General features: G+C 38.4%; 1 protein-coding gene across 1 annotated transcript; it reads right to left on the reverse strand.

Annotated features, from left to right (window-relative positions):
• Window positions 1-188: 188 nt before the first annotated feature.
• On the reverse strand, window positions 189-24,738 carry ubtd1b (ubiquitin domain containing 1b). The gene is made up of 4 exons (XM_030122185.1): window positions 23,932-24,738; window positions 8,111-8,338; window positions 4,518-4,675; window positions 189-1,886 (listed from the first exon to the last, which is right to left on the reverse strand). The coding sequence occupies exons 1-4, from the start codon at window positions 24,011-24,013 to the stop codon at window positions 1,626-1,628; spliced, it is 729 nt and encodes a 242-aa protein (XP_029978045.1). The 5' UTR covers window positions 24,014-24,738; the 3' UTR covers window positions 189-1,625.
• Between the last annotated feature and the right edge of the window lie 1,638 nt (window positions 24,739-26,376).

The following is a 26,376-nucleotide window of genomic DNA, read 5'->3' on the forward strand; positions in this document are numbered from 1 at the left end:
GTTTGATTATGTTCTGTAGTCACTCCTTCTCCATGTGATCAAAACATGGGTCACACTAACCATGATACTTTCACTACCACTGAGAATCAGCACAAAAATCTGCAAAAGCTTTGTTGCAGCTACAGCTGGGCAACAAAACAATCATTATCAGAATATTTATTTGTCTTTTGTCTTGCTGGGTCTTTTCAGTCCCTTTTGTCTTTTACGCCGGCGCCTTGTGGTCATTTTTGTTTGTGCTTCATCAAACTCAGTGCTTTAGTCTTGCTGTGTCTTCTTTAATCTCATTGTTTTATTCACAACTTTCACTTTGTGCTTCGTCTTTTGCATTGCTTTCATCTTGTTGCATCATTTTTTTGTTGTGCTGTCATTTTCTGTTCTTGCATCTTTTCTGTTACTTTCGTCATGTCTGTTACATCACCTTCGCCTTGTTGTGTTTTCTTTGTAATTTTATTTCATTTTTTATATTTTCTTTTAACATATGGATTTTTAAACTTTCACTTCAGTCCAAAAATCAATATTGACCCGTGACTTTTTTTTTTGTCTCTATTGCCCAGCCATAGTTGTAACTGTCTGCTTATAGTTTCAGATCATTATCCCGTAATGTTACATATTGAAGGCCCTTTATGTAATCTGTAGACAATATACTCCTGACAGGCAGCAAGTATGTTAATATAAATCTGTATGCTGGTGCAGGAAATCAAACATCTATGGGGGGTTTACATTCATCACATGTTAAATCGTATTGTGCACAAGGGGCTTTTGCTTTCACTAAACAATATGATTATTGTCGACTGACTTGTCGCTAGGAAAACAGTCTTGTCTCTGTGAGCTACTGAAATGCATCAAGTGAGTTAAATTCCTTTTACCCAATCACAGACAAACATACAAACACACACACTGCTCAGCTCTCACATGTAATGCTTTCTCTGCCAGACAGATTAAATCATTAAAAAATGCAGATTTAGCTCCGACTGATCAAAAAAGTCCCTCGATCTAAAAAAATACAGAAGGATTAGCCTAGCGATAAAACTAACATCTTTCAGGACGTTAACCCTTTTTTGTTTCGTCTCAAAGAAGGCACACAAACTACCACAAAAGTATAGTCGTAATCTTCAAATGTGCAAAAAAGCTCAGTTTACATTGTTTCCTCAATAAAAGAAAGAAGAAAAGTGTCTTTCATTTTAGAGATTCGCTGCCTCACTCTCGAGTCCACAGGCATTACTGTCAAAAATAAAACACCTCTGTTTAGTCTGAATTGGCACTTATTTGACATGAGTGCAGACAAAAGGCCAGAGGCAGAGTCTATGCATGTGCAGCGTGGTGTGCACCTTTCACATGTGGTTGAATTTGCTGCACATCAGCAAAAGTTACTTCCACTTAGATGTGACTGTTCAAAGACGAGAGGATCTCCAGAGTTAGTGTGGATCCTTGGATCCCTTCAAGAACCGAGCAGCAGGCCGGACAAAAACAATGTGACACATGGGTTTAAGATTGAAAGCAGCGCTTCAAAGCTTCTCCCTCATGTTTCTGTACCGGCACACATTAACCTATTTTAATAACCGTAGGTGTTTTCGTGAAAGTTATCCAGCATTCGGAGGATCCTCTGGGACTGTGTGTGTCCTGGGTTATTCCGAGGTGGTGGTGGTGGTGGATGACGGTTTGGGTGCTCTGAGGGCCTGCGGGTTGACGATGACCTGGATGACAAAGTCTTTCTGGATTTTAGTGTCTTGTAGCCGTGTCTTGTCAGTGAGCAGCTTGCCAGAGAAGAACCAGCGCTGATGGGCGATGTCGATGTCCTCCTGAGCCTGTAGCTGCTTCTTCAGCTGCCCGATGGTGTCGGCCATGCTGGCGCTGAGGCGTAGGTCCTTACCCGTCGACAGTCGCACCTGCGGGGGAACACAGACGGCAGGAGCGAATGAACGACTGATGCCTGGAGCAACAGAAACTGCACCAACAACGACAAACCGTGACAGCAGCTTCACAGCCTCCAAGCAAGGACAAAGGACATGAAGTGACAGTCTACACACCACAACATGTTAAATATGACGTCAACACTGGTGATTAAGGCCAAGTTTAAAAAAAAAAAAGATTTTGTGATTCAAACCGATCTTCATAATCAATTAGGCAAATGCAGAAATCATTTTACATCTGCTGTTTCCTATTGATGAGTAATTAGTTACTTACCTCTGCACTGAAGACGACACAGTTTTGGGGATCAAAACATAACATATTTTTTTAATAATACACCAGCGTAGAGGGTCCCATCCACAATTTCAAACATTCTTTATCTTTCCAGGCAGAATTCCCCCCAGTTAAAAACAAAACTGACTGACGCTCTTGTGAATTGGAAGTGATCTGTGACTTGAAAATTAGAGATGACCTTAATGCGATAATAGTGATAATGGGCATAAAGACAGAAAATATTACAATCTGTGTGTTAAATATGGAAACAGCTCAATGCACCAAGCAGTGTTTAAAAAGCCCACTCTGATGCTGACAGGTCAGTTTGGCCTCACATCTAAAATGCTCCCCCCCATCATTAAAAACAGGTGTAAGTAGGTTAATTCTCCTGTCAGTGCCCCTGACTATGATACTGATAAAGTTCTAGAGTTCGTCCAAAGCACCTTCAGTGACAGCTCACTGCTCATAATGTGTTCATGCTAATTGCTAATGCTAGGTGCTGAGTATTAGTGGTAAAATTCTGAAATGTAATTTTCCCAATGGGGAATTAAAACTGTCATATTGATATTTTTCTGAACTACACGATTGATTTGGCAAAAAAGACCGCAATTGTGTGTTTTTAGCACACTCCGCATTGGTTGATTGGTTACAGTCACTATTGACATGTTTACATATATCTAGATTAGACCTAAATACAGACTAACAAATGCATGTGTGTGGACATTACAACTTTATAAAACCAACAAACCTAATGTTGGCCTAGGACTTTTGCACAGTATTGTATGTCTGATATAGTGTCTAATATTATATTCATATTACGCCCCATCATTCACTTTGTTGTGTTACAAATCAGACTCTTTGCAGTAACATTTGTGATCATTTTTTCAACACTTGGGATTCTTTTATATATACATATTATTTTATATGTAGGATGGGGTGTTTTGTTTACATGTCATATTTTATAGATTTATCCTATCAGCCTTATTTTGCTGCTATAGCTTATTTTTATATGAACATAAATGTATTTCAGGCTCTTACTCATTTTTATTTTCTGCAGCAAACCACACAGTTATATTGTTTGGTTTGATAATACTCTAATTGTAGTGTTTTCTATGAACCTCTTTTGTATTTTAAACTTCAGTATCTCATATTTTATTTCATGTTTAATTTGATTGCACCAACCATAAAAAAGTTTACTTTTCTTCATCCATGTAATCATAACTACATTGATCTACAAATTTTTATTTATTTATTTATTTTTAAGAAATTTTCTTCTTCGGAGATGAAATGTGCTAAAAGTTACATATTTAATAAGATTAACTGGAAAACAAATGAGCAAAGTGCTGGTTTGCTGATCTCTTGAAGGTATATGATAAAGTGTTATTACACATATATATATTGGTTTATGTCCATTTATCCAATATATTTATAAATCTTCAAACAGATTGAACCTGTAAAGTGAACGTATTGTCAAGTGCAGACAGTGTTTTGAAGTAGATCTGGTAGCTCTGACACTAATATTCCTTTGGAGTTAAAGCCATTCTGTTGTTAATTCCCGAATTTCACATTTTGACCCAAGACTGTATCTTGGAAACTTCAGCCAACCAGCATTTTTGACTTGGTTTTTCTTTATCATTGACTCACACATGGTAAAATTTTACCACTTTTATTCTGGAAGCATTTTACTTGTAGATCAGTGTTATAGTAGAAGGAGTATCTTTCGTTTTGCCTGTCTGTCTCTGTGTGGGAAGTAACTATTTAGCATTAATTTACAAGCCCTTGTGTGTAAATCTTGTGTTATTTATAGTGGGAAGAACTGGGGGTGGGGGGTGTGTGGGTGGGGGTCGCACCTCCACCAGCTTGACTCCTACTATGTCCAGAATTCCAGTCACTTTGGAAGACAATGCACTGAGCCTATGCAAATCTGTTCAGTCTGAGTTGTGTAGTGGTGGGTGGGGTGGGTGGGGGTGGAGGTCTCAAACCCGTCCCTCTGGGTAGAATCTCCATCTTATTTGTGATCATTTCAATTTCATAAGGTTAACTCAGCCCTGCCTGTGTTTACTGTTCTGCCTGTTATTCCCCGTGAACTTTATCCTGATCATGATCATATGGTGACACAGGAAATGTCATCATCTACTGAATGTTGGGATGAGATGGTTGTACAGCGCTGATTTTGGAGAATAAAACAACAGGGAAGAACAAACAACATGTAACAAGTAACAAGTGTCCCGTAGAAATGTTTGTGTGTTGTCTTTCACGCTGGCTGGTATAGGTGAATTATTTACAAGGACTGAGCTGCTGGTGAAATAAGAAACAACACTGGTAGACTATAGTACCTTGAGCTGGAATTCCTTTTTGGGTGCTACAGGGGGCTCGGGACTGTCACTGGGGTCTTCGTCACTCCGCTCTGAGATGAGATTGACGGGTGGAGCCAGGCAGTAGACGGGCAGCTGGTAGCGGTTCCCCAGTTCATCATAGCATTCAGTTAGAGTACCTTTTAAAAAAAAAAGGGTGGAAGGATAATGATTTGAGGGTTTTATTTTTACAGGGTTCCTACAGGTTTCATTCATTCATTCATCATCTGAACCTGCTTTATCCTAACTAGGGTCGCTGGAACCTATCCCAGGTACTTAAGGCGGGTTACACCCAGGACGAGTCACCAGTTCATTGCAGGGCTGACACAGAAACAAATAACCAATCACTCTCACATTCACACCTATGGGTAAATTAGATGAATCAATTAACCTATCAGCGCAAGTCTTTGGATGGTGGGAGGAGCCAGAGTATCCGCAGAGAACCCATGCAGACTCAGGGAGAACATGCAAACTCCACACAGAGAGGTCCTACCCATCGACTGGTGTTGGAATCGAACCCAAGACCTTATCACAGTGAGGTATGAGTCCTACAGGTTTTAACAAGTTCAATGATTTAGTAAAATGTGTTTATTTACTCCAACACCTTGATTCTAATTCTTCCGAGTTGAACTGATTCTTGCACAAGGCCCAGTGAACTTCTAACACGTTCCCCTCCACTCGTGTCAACCAGGTCCGGAATGATCTGTTTTGCAACCAGGCATTATTAAATTTACACTTCCCCATGCTTACGTTTTGCTTCTGTGATCATTTCTCATCAGGGGCTGCAAAGTTAGTGATAATTGCTTCCTATTTTCAATATAAATTGTCGGGTTGGAACGGGTGGAACTGAACAGACTACAGTTACTTCCTTTGCTGCTTGGACATTTAACAGACACATTTAAACACAATAGAGTGAACAACTTTATGGCAACACAACAAAAGACCTACCATATCAAATTTAATACCTTTTAAAGAGTTTTTTTAAAGTATTAAATGCAGATTTGTAAATTCAAGACTTTAAAGACTTTTTAAGACCCCACGGGAATCCTCTGTACTATATGTCCCAAAAAAATATTCAATCGGACTTTCTGCAATGATGACTTTAAAAAATGCAATTTCAGGGCATGAAACTAACTTATTACCTACATCAGGGGTGTCCAAACTTTTTTTAAAGAGGGCCAGATCTGATAATGTGGACATTGCCAGGGGCCAGTGGTCCCTTCGGACATTTTTTAAACAGTAAAAATTACATATAAAAGCGATAATTTTAAAAACAACTTTATTTTCATTGTCAAAATATCATTTTTTTTAAATGGCAATGTAACCAAATCTAAGCCACTCAGGTGTGAACAAATTAAAAAAAAATAAATAAAATTCTGCCTTCCTTTCACATATGGAGTCAGATAACATAGAACAAACCGTGTGGAGTATCTTAAACGTCCAAGAAGTTGATAAAAATCTTAACCCCACATTCATTTTAAACATGACTTATATGAGTAATCATTACTCATATATTACTCAGTAATGCAAAGTCTGTTAACATTTAAGATGAAAACATATGACTCTTACTCTTGTCTTTCACAAAATCATTCAGAGAGTAATATTTTGTGTCACATCTACAAGTACATAACACCAGCAATTATAGGCAACTAACCTGGCAACTTGGTAGCATGCCCTGGTGGTGAATTCATTTAACTCACTGGTTCACATGAAGAGTCACTGTTGTGAGTTTAAAGCAGCTTGAATTTGCTTCACTTTTTCGGAGCGCTCACTCCCTGCTAGCTTGTTGTATGCGTTAGCATGTTTTGTCTGCTCGTGTCTCTTTACGTTGAATTCCTTAAACAAGACAACAGTCTCTTGACAAATTAGGGAAACACAATCACCTCGATTTTCAGTGAAAAAAAATTGTAATTCCCATCTCTCCTGGAAGCGGCGGCCCTCACTGTCAACTTCCGTTTTTTTTATTTACAGGCGCCATGGTTAGAAATTAGCGAAAAAGGTTCACGGCAAAGTCACAGATCCAGATAGAGTTAGAGTGGTGCTGCCACCATGAGGTGAAAGGAGGAACTGCATTTTGAACCTTTTATGATTCATGTACTCGGTTCAACAGTCCAAGCGGGCCATAAATAATACATTATAAAACCCAAGCTGTGGGCCGTATAAAATCTGACCGCGGGCCGTGATTGGCCCCCGGGCCGGACTTTGGACATGCCTGACCTACATCTTGCAGAAAACCCCCTTCAATTTGCTTCAGCGGTTACGGAGAAATGGGGATCTTTGTAAAGCATGTCAGACATCCCTTCCCTCCAAGTTTTGTAAGGAGACACGTTGTCCATTGTATTCACGCCTTACAAATACGAAGTTGTTCAGTGTGTTCTTGCACAAAAATATCTATTTTGAAAAAGTGACTGCCTATTTCTTTTCATTTTCGACTAATGAAATCAATAATGAATTACATCAAAAAGGAAACAGATTTCTGAGTTCTGCAAATGTTGGTAAGGTGCGAAAATGAATGATTGAAGAAAGATATTAAGTCATCAAACATCTTTCAACAACAAACCCCACACGAGTACACACCATTGATATAATGTTAGGCTTATGCACAGAATTTCAATTCATTTGTTTGTTGCCCTGTCAGTTGTGAGCTAAATATTTTCATTCATATGGAAGCCAAGAGCATCCAAGTGACAAACTTAGAACAAATGAACCCACGACATGCTTTACAAAGATCCACAGTTCTCGGTGACCCCTGAACCAAATTAAATGGGGTTTTCTGCAAGATGTAGGTAACAAGTTACAGTTTCATACCCTGAAATAGCATTTAGATTGTTTAATTATGGAGAGTCACATGGTACACCCGCCCAAGATGGCCGCTTAGGGAGAAACGGAGCTTGCCTTTCCCCAAATCCCCCTAAAAATTTTAATTTAAGTCATTGTACGGACTGTACCTGGTATTCGGACACTTCTGGGAGGTGGCATGAGTCAGAAAAACCACTACTCTACTTCTAATCAGCCTCTAAATGCCGGTGGAAAACTAGCGCAGGACCCCCAGCTAAAAATAGTCAAAAATGGCGGAGACGCCTGTTACATCTGTGAGTCCTCCCAAAGAGTGTGTGGTGGCTGAGCTGACCAGCATTCGATCTATCCTGGAGATCCTGGCTAAAGACATGAACGTGGTGAAAAACAGAGTCGACTCTTTGAATACAACTGTTAACAATCTCAGCGGCAGGATCACGGAAGCTGAAGAGAGGATCTCCCCTTTAGAAGACGAAGGAGCTAAGGCTAACCCAATCCTGAAAAACTTAGTGAAACAGAACCAGCAGCTGTGGGAAAAAGTGGTTGCATTGGAGGGATTTTCCCGACGCCAGAATATCAGAATCATCAGTATCAGAGAGGGAGTGGAGGGTCGGGATTTGGAAGGATCTTTTAATGTTGAATGAGGCGCTGGACATTGAAGTAGATTGTTTAATTATTTTGAAAGTTACCAATGCAGAAAGTCCGATTGTAAATTTTTTTGGGACATACGGTATTCTCATTCTTCTTCTAATTAGTGCAGTGTCATTTGTCGTCCTCACCATGTGGCAGTGTGATACTGGCTCCGTCCACTATGGCCTGGGCCAACTCGTGGTCGTTACACTCCAGGGCCACGGCTGCAGCTTTCAGGGCATCCCAGATCTCCTTACGGCCCTCGAAGGCCGGCGCCGTGTCCCAGAACTCGTCGCGCTTGCTCCGTAGCTGTCCCTCCGTCATCGGGTAGTCGCTTTTCCACTTGGGACGGTCTTTCTTCAGAGGCTCATTACGCCCTTTGGAAAAGAAAGAACAGAAAGCAATGAATATAATGGGTTGTTTCTGAGCCTCGGAAAGTTGACCCATGTGGCACTTTGACGAAGCCTGAGGAAAATTAGTTCATTAAACTCTAGAATATTAACCCATAAAGACCCTGTGCTACTTTTGTCACAGTTCCCAAATTATTTTTTTCTCTCCGTAACCTTTTTTAAGTAATTTATCACCAGTTATTATAATGTCCTCTGTATTTTGTGCTTTTTTTTTGTAAAAATCAGATATTTTCCTGCATTTAATCTACTGTTCATAAAAGCTCAGGTTAAAGTTTATTTATTATTTGTTTATTATAACAGAAACAGACAAGACTGAAGAAAAAGTGACTATTAACAAAGATATCAATAATTGAACATAAAAACAACTGTCTCCATCCACTGTCATTGATTCCATTCTATGGGTTTTACTGGTAAATCAATACTGTGGAAGATGATGGTGTTGCCACATTCACTACGGAGCCTATGAACATCCAAATGGGTCATATCTGATGGCCGTGAAAAGGTGACAAACTGCATTTTACACCAATTACCTCAACGTACTGATTGGTTTAGTGGTTCAACAGTAATGAAACATTTTAGATCAGTAGATGATTTCGGTTGTCAGTGGCTGTTTGGGTCTTTGAGGGTTAACATGGGGTAGGGTTTTGATCTTTTCAGTGTAATGACAGATGTACTGCTACATATTTAAACACAAGAAAGTAAGATAAATTAACATGAATGCTCCATATGAGTATTGGTTTCCACATTTTTTAACGGGTACTTGTAATGCAATGTTTCGTTTGTGGTAATTTCAGAAGTCTAGAAGACACATGAATGTACCATCAATTCTCTATACGTGTATATTTGTGGTAAACTCTGACACAGACAGCAGCAAAAACATACTATACAGCCCCTTGGTTTTTGAACTGCTATATTTGGATACAAGGGCTAAGCTGCAGGAGTGTGAGGGACGATGCGTGAGCTAATGCTAATAATAATGGATTGGATTTATATAGCACTTTTCTAGGTACTCAAAGGACTTTACACTGAATCCATTATCCATTCAGTCCACAGTCACACACTGGTAGTGGTAAGCTACATCTGTAGACTGCTAATGCTAATGCTGCTAAATGCCAGACCGATGGGAACATGGCTACCGACGGCCTTTCTAACCATTACCAAATTTATTCACATTCATACACCAGTGTGAGTGACACTGGAGGCAAGGTGGGTGAAGTGTTTTGCCCAAGGACACAATGACAATGACTGGGACAGACCAGGATTTGAACCACCAACCCTCTGCTTATTGGACAATCTGCTCTACCTCCTGATCACAGCTGCCCACTTGAAGGTCCTGAATGCTAGCTTACCAACACAAGAAAACAGTCTATAGTTCTGTTGGTGCAACAACACTGAGCAAAAATATAAATGCACCATGTGACACTAACTTTTTAATAGCAATAAGTGTTGCACAATATATTAAATCGTGCACAGTTTATCTTGTTGATCAGTGTGGTACAGATTACTGTCCGTTAGAACATGATAGTGGCGTCTGGCATTCAGGGACATTCATGTGGACACGGTGGGAGCCAGTTGAAAGAAATCACACTTCCATATCTCATGTGACCACCATTGGTTTCCCATAGAGCAACACATCATCTTCTCATCAAGTTGACAGTATTGTCAATTGTGGCCCATGGAATGTTATTCCACTCCTCTTTGAGAGCCACACAGAGCTATGGGATATTATCTGGAACCATTCCCACATGATTTGCGACATCTCTGTGGCATGGTGACATCTGAGGAAATGTGACATTTTGAGGTGTCCTTTTATTGTCCCCAGTATAAGGAGGGCCTGAATACTGTTAACGCTGTTTGAGCAGCGTCTGGACCTGACACACCTGTGTTCAGGGTGGAATCACTAGACCACTGAGCAAGTACTCACTCACAGAGATGGACACAAAGTTTGTTTATAAGTTAAGAGAATTAACCATGTTTTACAATTGTAAGACTTCATGAGTTCATTTTGGGGTGCGTCTCGAGTTATACAGGGTGGGGAAGCAAAATTTACAATATTTTGAGGCAGGGATTGAAAGACAGTGTATGACCAATTAGTTTATTGAAAGTCATGAGAATTTATTTGCCACAAGAAAATGTACATAATAGAAAATGTTTTTATTCTATGTGTCCTCCTTCTTTCTCAATAACTGCCTTCACACGCTTCCTGAAACTTGCGCAAGTGTTCCTCAAATATTTGGATGACAACTTCTCCCATTCTTCTTTAATAGTATCTTTCAGAAAGTCGACATTGCTGTGTGATGTTCTATTGGTAGCATGTTCTAAAACGCCCCAAATAGCAGAATCCAGAGGGTTTAGATCTGGGCTAGAAGGCGGCCATAAACATGATTCCCAAAAATTGCTAAAGTTGGATTTGTTGCTGTTGTCAACAAGTGTTTTGGTGTTCTTGTGTAAGATTTTAACTTCACATCATATTTCACTGCATTTCTAACGGTCTTGTTGTCTACCTCAAGTTCAATTGCCATTTTTCTCATGGATTTGGTTGGATCCTTTGGGATTTTGGATTTGAGAGCTTTAATAAAAGCTTTGGTACGTTTTTTGTTGCTTCCTCCACTTCCAGACTTTCTGGTAATAGTTTTGCTCATAGTCATTCTCTTCTTTCCATTATAAACAGCCTTTATGGACACTCCAACTATTTTTGAAATGTCCTTTGGTGTGACGAGTGCATTCAGCAAATCACACACTCTTTGACGTTTGCTTTCCTGATTACTCATATGGGCAAAAGTTTCTGAAAAGGTATGGATAATAGTGTTAGGTATGATTATGACATCAATATATGTTTGGTTTCAAAACAACTGACGCAGTGCCTGCTGAGAAAAAACGACTAAATGTTCATTGTAAATTTTGCTTCCCCACCCTGTACAAATACTGGACACGGTGCGTTTATATTTTTGCTCAGTATAGTTAGCCATAACTACAGCACAGAGTGGTTCCACTCAGGTTGTCAAGCATATGTCAATCAAACCGTGATATACCAGAAATCAAAGCTATCTATGAGCCCTAAAATCTTATTAATGGAGGAATTGTGTAAAGATTGACCACACCATCACTTACTAAATGGTCCAAATAGGAAAAAATACATTGACAAAGTATTTTTAGAGAGAAGTTCAATGAATGTCTATGGGATTTTTGAAAACCAGAATCTAGTGGCCATCAATGGTAATTACATAACAGTTCTGTGCTGGCTTCACTTTGGAGTCATGGTCCTTACCCCTTAGACAAAAACGGAAACAGCACACTTCTTTAGAGACACTTGGCTACATTCCTACTTTGATACAAGTATATACCTGCCAACAGCCTTCCGATATTCACTTGCCAGACAATGCACAATTTACCTATACATGGCATTTTGCAGGTGTTGCATTTAGTTCTGCTCTATTAGATCCATTTATAGTGAGTAAAAATGTCCAGTGTCCAAGTGTATCTTTGGTGTATTCATTTTTTTTTTTTTTGTGCCATCCTATTTTGACATTGTTTCATCACACAGCCACACTCCGATTTTCCCACACAACATGTAAGTGGTTCACCTTGAGCCAGTCTCAATGTGAGCCAACTACATGACATGTGGGCAGGATGACCCCTAAATGCAGCTGAAGCGAAATGGGGAATGAATCAAGGTCTGAAACAAGACTAACAAAACATGTTTCAACAGACATGCCATTTTCCTGTCATTAAGTTTAAGCTCCTGAAAAAAACATCCAAGCAACAAAATGAGTGGTTTTCATGTCAAGTTTATCAGCTCTACCTAAAGTGAAAAAAGGTCACCACAGGCTTCCTGTGAACCTGCTGATTAGCAAACATGAAACTGAAAAATAAAAATGGAAACTGCCAAATCCTCCAACACTAACATGTGGACTTCAGACAACCTCTAGTGAAGAATGATAGACAAATGAATAACATGATGTCTCCACATAATGTATACATTTACCTATCATCTCGTTCTGCTCATAAACAGATCAGCCAGCGAACAGAAATGCTAGCTGTCACTAGAGACAGAAAACATCCCGCCCCGCTCTGCTATGTCATCTGAATCTAAAATTAGGAGCTCATTCAGAGTTTGCAATATGCATGAACCATGTGTGGCCTATATCTGTCTATGTAACTTTACCTGCTTTTCCCACCATACAATATTAACACAAAGCACACCTACACCACAAGGAGACTACTCTTCTTTGGTGCCTGAGGGTCTCAAACACAAAGATAGTAAAGTGAACATTTCTGGTCACCAATAAGCTTGAGAACACCTCAATTTTGCATCTACAAAAGCAGCCATGTTGTACTGCGCCAACAATTTTACATTTACAATTGGTTTGAGATGCAGATCAGTGAAGAGTGGACTGATGGACCGATGGAAAATAAAGAGTATAAAGGAGACAGTGTGCTGTGAAGAGGTTAGCCTTTCTTTCAAACAAATTATTTATAGTGCAGGAGGCTTAGGAGGAGAGGTGGTGTAGGGTTAGCACTTGGAGCAGATTGAATCCCAAGTAAAGCAAGGGGCTTCGTCATTACAACGATGTAGCAATGCAGGCTGGAACATGTAGAAGCTAATGCAGTCTTTCTCAACATGGAGCCTCAAAAGCAGATCATGGAAAATCTAAATATTTGTATTTTATGCTACTTTATACTTTTCTCCATTGAATTTCAAGGGGGAAAATTTTTGCTAGATTATATTCATTTGAAACTGAAAATGGTGTGTAAAAATCTTAGGCCAACGTTTGGTTTGTTGGCAAAGTTCTAATGACCACACATACGCATTTCTCAGTCTCTGTATTAAGAGCCAATCTGAATAAAGAATGTACAGCAGGAAAAATAAAAGTTTCAGGGGAAAAACAGCCTCTATAAACCAAAGTGGTCATCATTTCAACAATGCAAAAACAACAAACTGATAGGCGGCCTAAGACATTTGCACGGTACTGTATGTTCTTCCATAATAACATAAGATGGGTGTCAGCTGAATAGTCAGTCAAAAGTCAAAATGTTGCAGCAGTTCATAATGCATTTCTATACATTTGGGTCCTTGGGAGAGACTTTCTCCTTTAGGTCTTGTGATGAAAAGTTTGGGGACCAGTCACAGGTGGCTCTGACTCAGGACGTAGAGTGGGTCATCCAGAGGCGACGGTTCGAGTCCCGCTCTGTCCAAGTCATGTGCTGTTGTGTCCTCGGGCAAGACACTCCACCCACCTTGCCTCCGGCGCTACTCACACTGTTGTATGAATGTTCGTTAATGTTCGGTGGTGGTCGGAGGGGCGGTTTGAAGCCACATTTCCGTCAGCCTGTCCCAGGGCAGCTGTGGCTACAGATGGGGTTTACCACACACTAACGAGTGAATGTGTGAGTGAATGAATAATGGATCAATAATGCTTTGGGTGCCTTGAAAAACGCTCCAGAAATCCAGATGTAGATGAGTCCATCCATAATGCTTTATTGACAGCTATGATACAAATTGACTAGTGATCCCTTGGTGACAGTAAGGTCAGTGTTTTACAGTATATCCTCCATAAAACAGATAGTTGATTTACTAGTGCGATTTATTTTCCTGTATTTATGTGCAACACTCCCTTTATTCTGGAAAAGCCAAATCTGCATTGACTGGTCAGTTCCGTCCATGGAGCAACAACCGGTAACAACCCCGTAATGACCCATTACAAAGGCCCTGTTCAGACCTGGTCTTTACAGGTGTCCGCAGTGATCTGACGGCAAGTGGTCACCTTTAATACCAGGTGTGAAAACACTCAGGACACAATGAATTGGTCTGAGACACATATGACCACAGTTTTTCAGATGTGTGAAAATGAATGCATCCAGGGAAGGATTAAAAGACTCAGCTGGCGTCCTGTGTAATTGTGTAAGATTAACTTAGTGTAAGTGTTTTTGGTGTCATATTGAAGTGCATTAAAGGTGTCTGAGGAAATATATTAGGCTTTTACATGTGCTACTGTAGGTATATTGATGTGTCTGTGCAACAACATGTCAGAATTATGTTAACTCTTTAGGTGCCAGAGGGTTTTTTTTTTTTTAATATTCAATTTTGATATCAAGATTTCAAAAAGCTGTCCGTTTCATTCAGTTAATATTGCTCGTCGCAACATTACAACTTTAAAGGGTTAACACCTAAGTGAAATTGATGTTAAATCATTCTGAAAGTAACAAAAACTACCTAAATGAGGCAATTGGACCCCAGAGTACATTTACTTTTAACCTTTTTTGTTTGCTATTCATCATCTGCTCATGGTGCACTTAACACGGAGACATTTTTTTGCTCAAATTAATTTGGTTTTGATCATGTAATAGTTTGCTATACTATGTTGCAAATAAATGTTAATTTTAGATGACATTTAGTCTATATAATGTATATTATTATGGACGGAGGCAGAAAAGTCAGATTCAGATTACTGCACAAAGTGAGAATTTTATTTTCCTTGGTCAGGATATGTACAGTCAGTCCAGCTTGGATTTACAAGGCTGACAATTAATAAAGAACAAACAAGAACTCAAACTATGAATTATGAAAGAGCTGCAGCATCTGAAACTGACCACAGTGAACATTTGACAGATAAACAGAACCACAGTGCTGCAGTTTCAGCTTCAGTTTGTTATGTCTTTTATGTATTGCGATTGTCTCTCTAAACTCACCATATATTTTCTATTGGTAAATTTTTTTCTTCAATCAATTACTAGAGACCCCATGTGGGGTCCCAACTCCAAGGTTGAAAAACACTGGTCTAACATCATGTGAAATTATATCTTTATACTTGGTAAAGTCTACGTCCTCCATAAACTAATAGCAATAGAGTGTAAAGGGCTACAATATGTAAAAATGGATGCATCATTTTTGGTTAAATAACATAATAAATAACCCTCCAACTTTGACTTCAGCACCTGAGCCCTGCAGAATTCTGGGAAACTGCTGTGTTGTGTCAGTAACTTGTGTTCTGTTTTGTCAGCTGGAGAATCTGATATAGAACATGTACCAGAAGAACATCTATACAGCTGAATGAATGTAAAGAACCAATTTTGTATTTGAAGGGACTTTCCAACATTGTTTCACTGTAAACAGGAATGGAAGTGAAACAGGTGCCAGAGAAGGTCCATCATCCATCAGGAGGAGGAGGAGCAGGATGAGGAAGAAACGGAGACAGTCCAAACACAAAGCAGACGAGGTATTCCTGTCTGGCTCTTGTGTTATGTTACAATTGTCACTGTATTCCAACGCGTTATCATCTTTTCCATCAAAGTGGTCTGAGTGGAAAAATCTATTTGGAAATGTTGTCAGTAAAATATCTTGTAAAATATCTTTGGGTCAGTGTAAAAAAGCACCGGCCTTTTTTTTGTTCATTTTCTCACATTAAGCAGACTAGACGATTAGTGGATCATAAAAACAATCATTAGTTGCAGCCGCAATTTTATTTAAATAAGTCTGGCTTAGTGGATTCTGTCTGTGCATAAAAAAGTGAGCAGTTACAAAGGGAAGTGATTCAGACCAGACATGAAGCAATGCATTACAAACACATGAAGCAATATCAGGGTGTTTTCATCACGCTGGGGCCCATAAAAGCTGCTGCCATGTGATGATGAGACTGTTGTATTTAAAAGTGTTAACACGAGAAAAACAAAACAAAACCCAAAAAAAATGCCCCAAAAGACATCTGGAGCTTAGAGGCTTTTAAAGGATTACATAATCCTGGGAATATAAATGTTAGTGTATAATGTTGCTTTGGACCTGTAAAGACCTTTAATGGCTCTACTCATTCCCATGACATGAGGCAAGAAACACAGACTGTTTTTCTCTTCATGCTCACTTTTTTTCTTTGTGAGATCCTTTTTGTAAACCAGTGAACATAACCTGGACAAGATCAACACTTGATAAAGACAGGGAAGTGCAGCCAGTTATGCATTGTATCGCTGTATTACCTTAACACACATATACGAGCGTGCGTCTCCATAAACTCCAATGTGCAGACAAATATAAAGAAACACCGTCACATCTTATCAACATTACAGTGTACTGCTTTCTGCAAGTAAAGATAAAGAAGTCACAGACACAACATGTAGAATGTTTCTATGAAGACAAGCTTATCGGTGATTATTACAAGGTCGAACATTACATTATGTACTAGGAAAAAGTGAACCTACAGTGGACTGACAACAAGAGAATAGAAGTGCATGAACTACTTTAAGGCGTATTTCCTTAACAAAACTTGATTTTTCAGGCTAATGTCCATATGAGGTGTAAGTTGGTTTAATTTTTAATAACATGGTCTGTACTATCCTTTGGAAATATGAATAACAAAGCTGCCAAAACTTTTTTTTACTAAGCTACTGTTTGTTTTAAATGCCTACTAACCAATAGATTTGTAGTGTTAATGTCATTAACAGTCACTTTCAGTCAGAGTTTATTTCAATCTGTTCACAGAAATACCTTAGCATCTGTCTGCAACAAGGTGTTTAAATATAATCTGGATAATTTGCCGAAGTTAGTTTAATGTGCTCTTTTTCTGCTGCTGAGGAAATAACAACAAAGAAATGCTGTCCATGAGCTGGAGCTGTAATGATGTCATGGTGTTAGGATTAATCGCAATTTTAAACGTCACGGTTGATTAGTTGTCAAGGCTGCCAATAACTGTCTGATAAAGTTCATTAACTTTCATTTCCATAGAATTTGCGTTCGCTACCGTCATCAACACAGCTTCAGGCTACCGTTGTGCAACCCATTCACAACAATCTGGCTTAAACAAACATCCTGCCTCCTCAAATGAAAGTTAATGAAGTTTCAGGAGTTAGTAAAAAGGTAAATGAGTTTCAACAATAGCGGGAGATGCAGTAGAATTAGTAACGTGTAAAGTTGTAAAGACCTCATAGTGTATTAATGATGTCTTTTGAATATGCATCACTTTAAGACCTCCAGCAGGGATGAAATAACTTATTTTCCAATTCTTTGGTCACAGTTGGTCACAATGTTGATTTATTGTTTGTTATATTCTTTAAAAAAAATTTATAAAATGTATGAGCGCTGGAGAATATGATGCGTGCACACGGACGCATGGAGGAGAGGGACACACCAAGTTGGAAGCCAGCCAGAGTTTGAGATGCTGCGGAGCTAATTTTGTGGATTAATACCAGTGTGGATTAAACCTCTCCCATTGTCCAGTGGATTATTATCCTCCGTAGACCTACTGGACCAATGCGGGCCCATCCTGTGGTGGTGTTTGCACAGCGCCATGAGTAAAGCCTGCGACTACACTGCTACTGATATATGGCATGGGCTATTAGCGTGCGTAAAAACTTTGGGGACTAAAAAGGGGAAAAGTATTTGGGGGGTTTGAGCTGCTTAATGTTTCATGAGTAGTGTTAAATGAGTTAATGTTTTTGTTGGCTCTGCTATGTGGTTGCTTCATGATTTATTTGTGTTATTATTTTTTTTTTTTTGGCAGGGATGTGCTCAAGCATGGGGTGTGTGTGCTGGCTTCACCTGTGGACATTAAAAGCCAAACGCAGACTTATTTTGTCCTTTGCTTATTTCCCCTGCTAATGGTTAATCTGCCTGTGACCTTAAGTGTGCTGTAGCGTTGCTTTGGAAAAAATAAGTGAACTGTTACAAAGTTTCACTTTCATAGCACGGACCACACCCCCTCGTGTAAACCCCCGCAAAATAATTGTAGTAATTGTGAAACCGTGATTATTTCCCTGAGGATAACTGGAGCACCAAAATCTAATCATTACATCCCTACCATGAGCAATTAAATCCATGCGCTGCAAGTCTGGCTTCTGAACTCCGAAGCAGAGTAAGTCTGATTTATACAGATGCTTTAGAGGTTAAAGGTTAAGGTTCACTCACTCTGTTATCCCTGCAGTGAAATCTCTGCATTCCACCCATCCCAATACATACACACCAGTATCTAGCACTGGTTTGAGTGTAGGCACTTTGCACATTAGGATCAGTGAGTTCCTCTGATCTTCATCAGTACGGTGGTCAAGGAAAGCAGAGGACCAGGAGGGTGTATGGCATAGGCCGCAAAGGGAATAAAGAATACTGCAGAACAATTTCAAATGGGAATTGAATATAAACCGATCTTGCTGTGTGTATGTTGTGTTGGATGTTAAAGTAAAAACATAACTGATTCACGATAAAACTCCACAGTCTTGGAAATAAATGGAAACACTGCAGTGGTCACAGATAATGCACAGGAAATGGTGGTATTGCGTTTACTTACTTGAAATATTCTCACTACTATAATGATGTTGGTCCAAAATGGTGCAAAAATTGGAGATTTTCTAGTTAGATACTACAACAAAAACCAACCAACATACAAAAAGCTAAGCCTCCAGAAACCAGAGAAGCTTGACAAAACCTCTTCTAAATTGGTTGTAACTCCCCTACATTTTATAACGGGTGAGAAAATTGTGACTCAGATTATGGATTGTGATTCTACCTGAAAAGACTGTCATATGAAATTTGGGCGAGATCACTCAGATTTTACATTTCAGGTAGCGTACTATGTAAAAACCTTAGACTTAGTAAAACATGTCCTGAAGGATTATGCAATAGACCACAAGATTACATGTAGCATATTCATTATATTACATGTACTAAAGTTTAGACAGGGGTCACACTAAACACTGAGCTTTTCCCATCGACACCACAGAGTTCAAAAGTATTCACAAACACTGAGAATCCCTTCACAGACCTTCAAAACAGAGCCTAAAAATGACTTAGTTTTAACACTTTTCGGCTTAGGAGCGATTTAAAACTCTCAGTGCACGTCTGAGTGAGGAGGCAACAAAAACTTTGACCTTTAGTGTGGAGGCTGTGACCCGCTTACTTGCCAGAGTTGTTGAACTTCTGAAATGTTCATTAGTTTCATTTTGGGTCATTATTTCAGTTCAGTTTTATTTTAGTTGGGTATTATGTCGTTTCACTGTTAGTTTTTCCAGGTATTGTGAGGAAAGCCTTGATTTATAGAAGCTGAACAGCTGGATGAAAGGCTGCATGACACTGGTGATTTATAAAACCATTGTTTATTGGAAGTCCCTTAGTGTGCAATTTATTCCTGAACCATTAACACCGAAGGAAAAGAAAACAAAGCTTCTTCCCACAATTCTGTTGTTTTAGTTTAAGTAAGATTGTCCAGTGTAGTCTCTATTTTCCGTCTGTCAGTTAAACTTCATTTTTACGGCTAGATTCAGTTCAAGTCTCAGTTTTCTTTAACTGTAATAACTCAGCCTCTTGGTCTTTCCTCCATTTTCTCCTCAGTTTCGGAAACTCTACGGTCTGTTAAAGTCCTCTTCCCTACTCTGGACAGTTTTCCATCTCAGCAGTTCTTCTAAGGGTTAATGTGCTTTGAACTGAAGAACTGAGACACTGAAGAATAAATGTTACACCACACTATAACTTTGCAAAACACACTACTCTATGTTACTGTCGTCTTGGCTTAGCAGTACAGTTTTCTGAGAAGAGGTGAGTATAACACCGCTGATATTAATCAGGCCACAGGACATTTTTTGCATATCAAAAGCCTTGGCTCCACATTTCATGTTAGTGACTTCTGTTATACACCAGGATCAAGTTGAATGTTTTTAAAAAGCCTTTCAGTCTTCAATATGACTCCATTATTCCATATCCAGCCAACAGTCAACACACGAAGAAATGTGGTTTCTGTAAATGTAATACTTTCCCTCTGTTGTTTGTTCATTTAAGCCTTGAGGATGCAAATGAAGTGAGGTATGAGAGTTGCAGCCAAAACCTTCCATCACTGTGTCACCATATTAACCACAACCATACTAGTGTCATTGATCACATATGATTATATTCTCCTTTCCTTTATTTGCAGCTTCATGCAAACGACGCCTGTTCAGAATAATACCTCGTTTGTTTGTGTTGAATTCGTGCAAATGTCCTGTGTGCATCCATGATGATTGAAAAGGATAAAGCAAAAGTAAAAAGTAAACTCAAATAACTACTGTCATAAAGAGAGAAGATCATATGAAACTATACTACTCCATTTTTCTACAGTCATATTTGGCTGAAAATCATTATCATTACTCAATTTTCTTTTGTCTTGGGGATTTACTGAAGTGAATTTCTAAATAAACGTTGATCTTTATCTGTGATGAACTATGATCACACTCTTTCTATGATGTAAAAGATGCATCGAGACAGAAATGAGCTTGTTATGTCTTTTAGGTTTTCAGTTTTGTTATGTCTATTACAGCATTTTCTACTTACATCTTTTACATCATTTTTATCTTGTTGCATCTTTTACAACATTTAATCTTGAATCTTCTTCAGCAATTTTCGTCTTGTTGCATTTTTAGCAACATTTTCATCCTGTTGCATCTTTTGTGTTTTTTCTTTGTGTCTTTTACATCATGTTCATCCTGTTGCACCTTTAACAACGCATTATTCTTGTATATTTTGAAACATTTTCATCTCGTCATGCCTTACACTGCTGTTGTGTTGCGGTGTCTATCATGAATAATTTAATTTAAAGCCATAAACAATGACTGGTTTCTCAAATTTTCATTCAGGACCAAAGAAAATAAAATCAGCCTCTAAACATGAAAGAAAGAATGACTTCATGTTTAAACTGAGTTACAAAAACTGAAACTTTTTGTCATGAAACCATTTTTGGCCTCAGTGCCCAGTTCTACCTCTATACAAAACTAAACAAATCAGACACTTCTCCTCCAAATATGTTCTTCGTGGTCTTGCTGTATCGTTACAGACAAAATCAATTAACCCATATAATGAAAATGGAGTGTCACCTCCTGAGCTTTCCCCCTCCCTCTCTTATGTCTGTGTGGATGAGGGTGTGTAAAGTACAGTAGATACAGTCCCATTAGAGACGGCAGCAAATGATGGAGCAGGACATGATGGGACTCGTTCATGCTCTTTTTTGATCAGACTTGGTAGGGAGTGTCTGTTGATGCCAATCAGAGTGGGAGAACACCATAAACAGCTGCCAAAAGCTGGGGAATCTTGTCTGTGTGAACTTTAAATACTGTAAAACAAAAAGGACACTTGTGTAAAGTACAGCTCTTTTTTGCTACGTTGCCAGGAGTTTAAAATGTCTTTTATCTCCATTTATGCTTATGTGCAAAGCTGGATTCAAGTCTTTCTGATATAAACTAGAGGAAAACTTCTGGGAACCTTTCCATCACTAAATTCTGAAGCATCAAAAAAGGACAGAAGCAGCAACCAAATAAAATAGACAGATTCCTAAGCAGTCATTACAAAGGAAACTCCATTAAGCCCTTCATTTTTACTGCTCGTCAGTGTGCTGATGGTCATTTCCTAACATAAGTGAGTTCAAAACACTATTCATAAACCATCACGCTGTGAAATCTTTAATTTTCCAATGCGAGGTAAGTATATTTATGTGATACACAATATATCATAATCTGTTCCTGTAAATTTCAGTGTCACCGTTTCTGAGACTATGCAGAAATTTAGAACGTCTGCCAATTCAACTGTGCACAGAGTGTTTCATTCAGTTGAGTCTCGCTGTAAATATAACATTTGCTCTGTGTGAGTGCTGAAGCAGCAATCCAGATTCCATCTATCCTTATCAAAAGACAAGTGTAAAGGAACAAAACATGGCAGTTTGCCATGTTTATCCTTAGAAGAATGTTATCTCCAGGAGGGTAAGTAACTGATGAAGAGGGGTGTGTATTGGTAAGAATCTGGCGATACCATACAAACCATGATACTACGATCGCGATACGATATATCACGATACTGTTAACAATGCGATATTTTTCGTTTGTTTTGTTTCTTTTTTTAAAAGATTATTTCCTGGAAAAATCTAACTACACCGGAAATATGCACAAATACTAAATAATTTTTTTTTTTATCAGAACAGTATCTAATGCTATAGCACAAACTTGTCCTCTGTAAAAAATTAAAGTGCAGATTTTGGATAAAGTTTTGACATCCTCCTCTACCAGTACAAAAAATACATAAAAATAAATAAATAAAATGATGTTTTACAGACACTGCAGTTTAAAACCCTTCTCAAATGTTCATATTCTATTAGTTGTGAAATGAATGCATAGTGTACAGTCCCTGAATCGTCCAACATCATAACATTTTTTTTGTGTGATCCCAACAAAGGAACTAACATCTGCCTCTTTCAGACAGTAAAAAGTGATTTTAGAATGCTTGAAATAACTAAAAACAAAACAGTGTTATCAATTTAAAAAAACTACATGCATGATCTGCCATATCACAATACTACTGTTTTAGTATACAAACAACAGAGCAAAAGACCCATCTGAACATATAAATTAAAGAGCTTGCAGAATTCCCAAACAATGTAAACAAAAAGAAAAACAAAAAACAAAACTGAACCTCCACAATATCTGCATTTGAATAAATACCTAGGAATATCGATACAGTATTGTGAAATGAAATATCGTGATATACTGTATCGTGGAACCAATATTTTCTTACACCCCAACTGATGAACGTGCTAAGAACATGTATCAGCACAGCAAAAAGAATCAATGTAACCTTCACTAGAGCATTACCAGTTACAGTCACTACAATGGTTTTTAACCCTCATCAAAACTGCAGTGAAAGGTGGCGTTCACAGACCAATACATTTACTACATTTATGACAGTCCTTGGTCCTGCAAGCTTTCGTACAGCATGGTTTAAAATGTTTGCGTATTGTTGTCACAGATGCAATGTCAGGTAAATGTAGGCTGCAATTAGTGGCCACAGTTGGTCTAGGATAGCCGACTTCGAATAGGTGCTTACCCTAAATAGCACAGGAGAGAGAGACAGCGAATTCTGTGTACTGACAGAGTAACAAAGCATTTCTCTCATAGTTTCTAAGCAGGGCTGGGTGATAAAAAGATAACCTGAATTGTTTTCCGTCTTTGGGATTTACTTTGTTTACAATGCCATTTTAAACACTTGAAAAATGTTTCAGTGTTTCATTTTACCCGTGCATATTTTGATGTTAAAGGAGATTTAATCATTATGGACTTGTTATGTTTTGTATGCTGGCTTATCTTTGTCATGTTGTGAGCCTAAAGGTCAATTTAAAACCACCAATAACATCTGTTTTATAACTTCAACTTGGGAGAAATAACCATTTTACACTCAGACTGATAATAACAGACATCACCTAATATTATTACATTTTGTTATTGTAACGTTTTGTTCTTACACTTAAGTTTATGTAAATGGATGCCTCACCTCACTGGCTCCATAGTAAACACAAAGTAAGGTCAACTCCTACAAAGGTTTCCCAGTGAAATCTGTTAATATATGTCCCATATCTGTGCTTGGGCTTTATGCAAAACATTTGTATTTTCATAGACAAGTCAAAGCTTCCACAAAGAAAAACCAAACATGAGGAAGTGGGGAAAACCCACTTGAGACGAGTCAGAGTAAGAGGTGGTGATCAGTGAGACCACCTGCATCCTTCATGGGCTTTAATACATCTTGTATGTAATTACAGTGAATTTCACACGCCATCCCTTCACCGTGGACTTACCTCCCCGTCCTCCGTTCCTGGACGAGCCTCGGCTCTGTGTGTCGTCCCAGCCTTCCCAGTATCTCCCCACACATCCTCCCATGGTTAGCGGGGCTGCTGGTTGTTTCCACGCGTTGTACTAGCTGAGCAGGGGGCTCATGACGGATGAAGACACAGGAACTAGGTTCGATGAGAAGGTCGGGTTGCAAGTCCAGACCTGCAAGCCTTAAATGTCATCCGTGACTTCAGAGACGGGATCGTTTCGGTGTTTGATTAGAGCCTCCCAGACTTCACTAGACTTGATAGATGTTGGATTCTGTGTGTTTTCTGTCTGTCCGTACCACTGCTGTTTGACACGACCCCACAGGAATCAAAGCTCGTGGCCCGCAGTAACGTTCCAAGAGTTTGATAGCAGAACTAGCAAACTATCCACGGCCGCGACACCTTTCTCTAACTTTCCACATGAGAGGATAAAATCAGGAACATGTCCGTTGTGTGACTCGCCGTCCGGTCGGACTCCCTGGGTGGAAATGTGGATGTCCTGCAGTCCGAACAGCGCGCACCTTCCACGCTAACAGGCTAACAGGGCCAGTCAGCTAGCTACTACAACGTCAGTAAACACAAACTTCCGCGCACTCGTGATCATTTCTACACAGTGTGAGTTTCCACATTCCGCAGGAGAGTAAGTAAGTGGTAGTTCCCCGCAGTCCTCGGGAAGTGACTCCAATTCCTCAACGCTGCCTCTGGATTTTTTCCTCTTTAACCCCCCCTCTTAATGTTACTTCCCTGTGTGCTGGTAAAAGGTGACTAGCGAAGGAGCTAACGCCACCGAACTTTTTTTTTTTTTTTACGCCTGCGCGTAAGCACGCAAGCAGGTGTAGAGATCCCTTACGTACGGTATGAACGAAAAACAATCATGAATGGAAACTTTGAAATCGAATCGTTAGAACATTTATTTTTTTAACTGCCCATATACCAGGACATTGTGGACAACATTTCAAGACTGGACATCTGAAAAGGACACTCAATCGCCCAAATTGGAATACAAAGACATTAAATTTGGAATTATAATGGAAAACATAAAAAGAGAAACTATGTATAACACTTTGATTATTATGGCCAAACAATTTATACATAAATGTAGATTTGTAAAGACCGCCCCCCCCCCCACACTGTTCTTAATTTACAAAAATGAAATGACAAATTTTAAAAAGACATTAAGACATGTAAAAACCAAACAAGCTTTGACTGTATATGAAAATTTAAATTTGTTGATTTCTGATTAGACCTCTGAGTTTATTTTGATAATTATTTTATTTATTTTATTCAATTTTATTTTATTTTATGATGTTCTTTATTAGTATTGTTCTCTTAAGTTTGAAAATGTTGCTCAGTCTGGAGAAAATAAGAATTTTTGTGTGAAAATGGTGGAAATGTTTAACCAGAGTTTGATTTAAAAAGTTGTAAAAAAAAAAAAAAAAAAAAGTTCCAAACCAAAAAACAAACAAACAAACAAACAAACAAAAACAATCATGAATGGACGGAAATACAAATTAGTCCATCGCACTATGCGTATCGTACAATCGCAGAATAACTGAGAATATGTTTCCGTGGAAACAATATGTCATTTATTTTGGGATTGCACCTACACACATATATTTTGGATTGATTTAAATAATTTTATAAACACAAAAATTGACTCTTCATGTAAATTGAACTTTCAACACATTTTATTTGGCCTATCACACATTGATAAAATAACTCCAGAAATAAGATTATCGACCTTTTGATTATTTTTGCCAAATTTCACATTCATTGTTCCAAATTTGCATATCAACGTCCAAACATCACTGTTTTCAAAGCCCTTTTTTCCAGTTACGTGGACAATTTGAGAAACAGTATAAATTCTAAAGCAAATAAAACAAAAAAATATGTCAAATGTATAATCTTATTCAATTTGTATAATTTCTATTTAATCCTCGAGCAATTTTTATTTTTATTACATATATTTATTTATTTTTATTTTATTTTTATTTATTTATTTATTTATTTTTATCTTTCATAATGTTTTTACTTACATGTATTTTTCTATATAATGTAAAAGATTTTGTGACTTATGGAACTTTCTACCCTTGTTGTTGTATACTATTATGTATATTTACTGTTCAATGTTGATTGTTCAAAAAAAAAAAAAAAAAGAATATGTTTCCATATAATGTCTATGCTTTTTTCCTTGCATGTACAGTCCTGTACAGGTTCATTTTTACTATACCGTACTGAAAACAAGTTCACCAATTCGCTGTATGGCTATAAAGAATTATAATATCATGAATAAAAACCAATACTATTGCTTCAGCTTCATGATTTGCTTCAGGTATCGCTAACAGCACAAAATATTTCAGTAGATGTGTGTATGAGTTACATCACGCTCACTTTTTATAATTTGTGCTTAGTTTAATAGATAGT

Source organism: Sphaeramia orbicularis, chromosome 19 (assembly GCF_902148855.1).
Source record: "Sphaeramia orbicularis chromosome 19, fSphaOr1.1, whole genome shotgun sequence".
Classification (NCBI taxonomy): Eukaryota; Metazoa; Chordata; class Actinopteri; order Kurtiformes; family Apogonidae; genus Sphaeramia; species Sphaeramia orbicularis.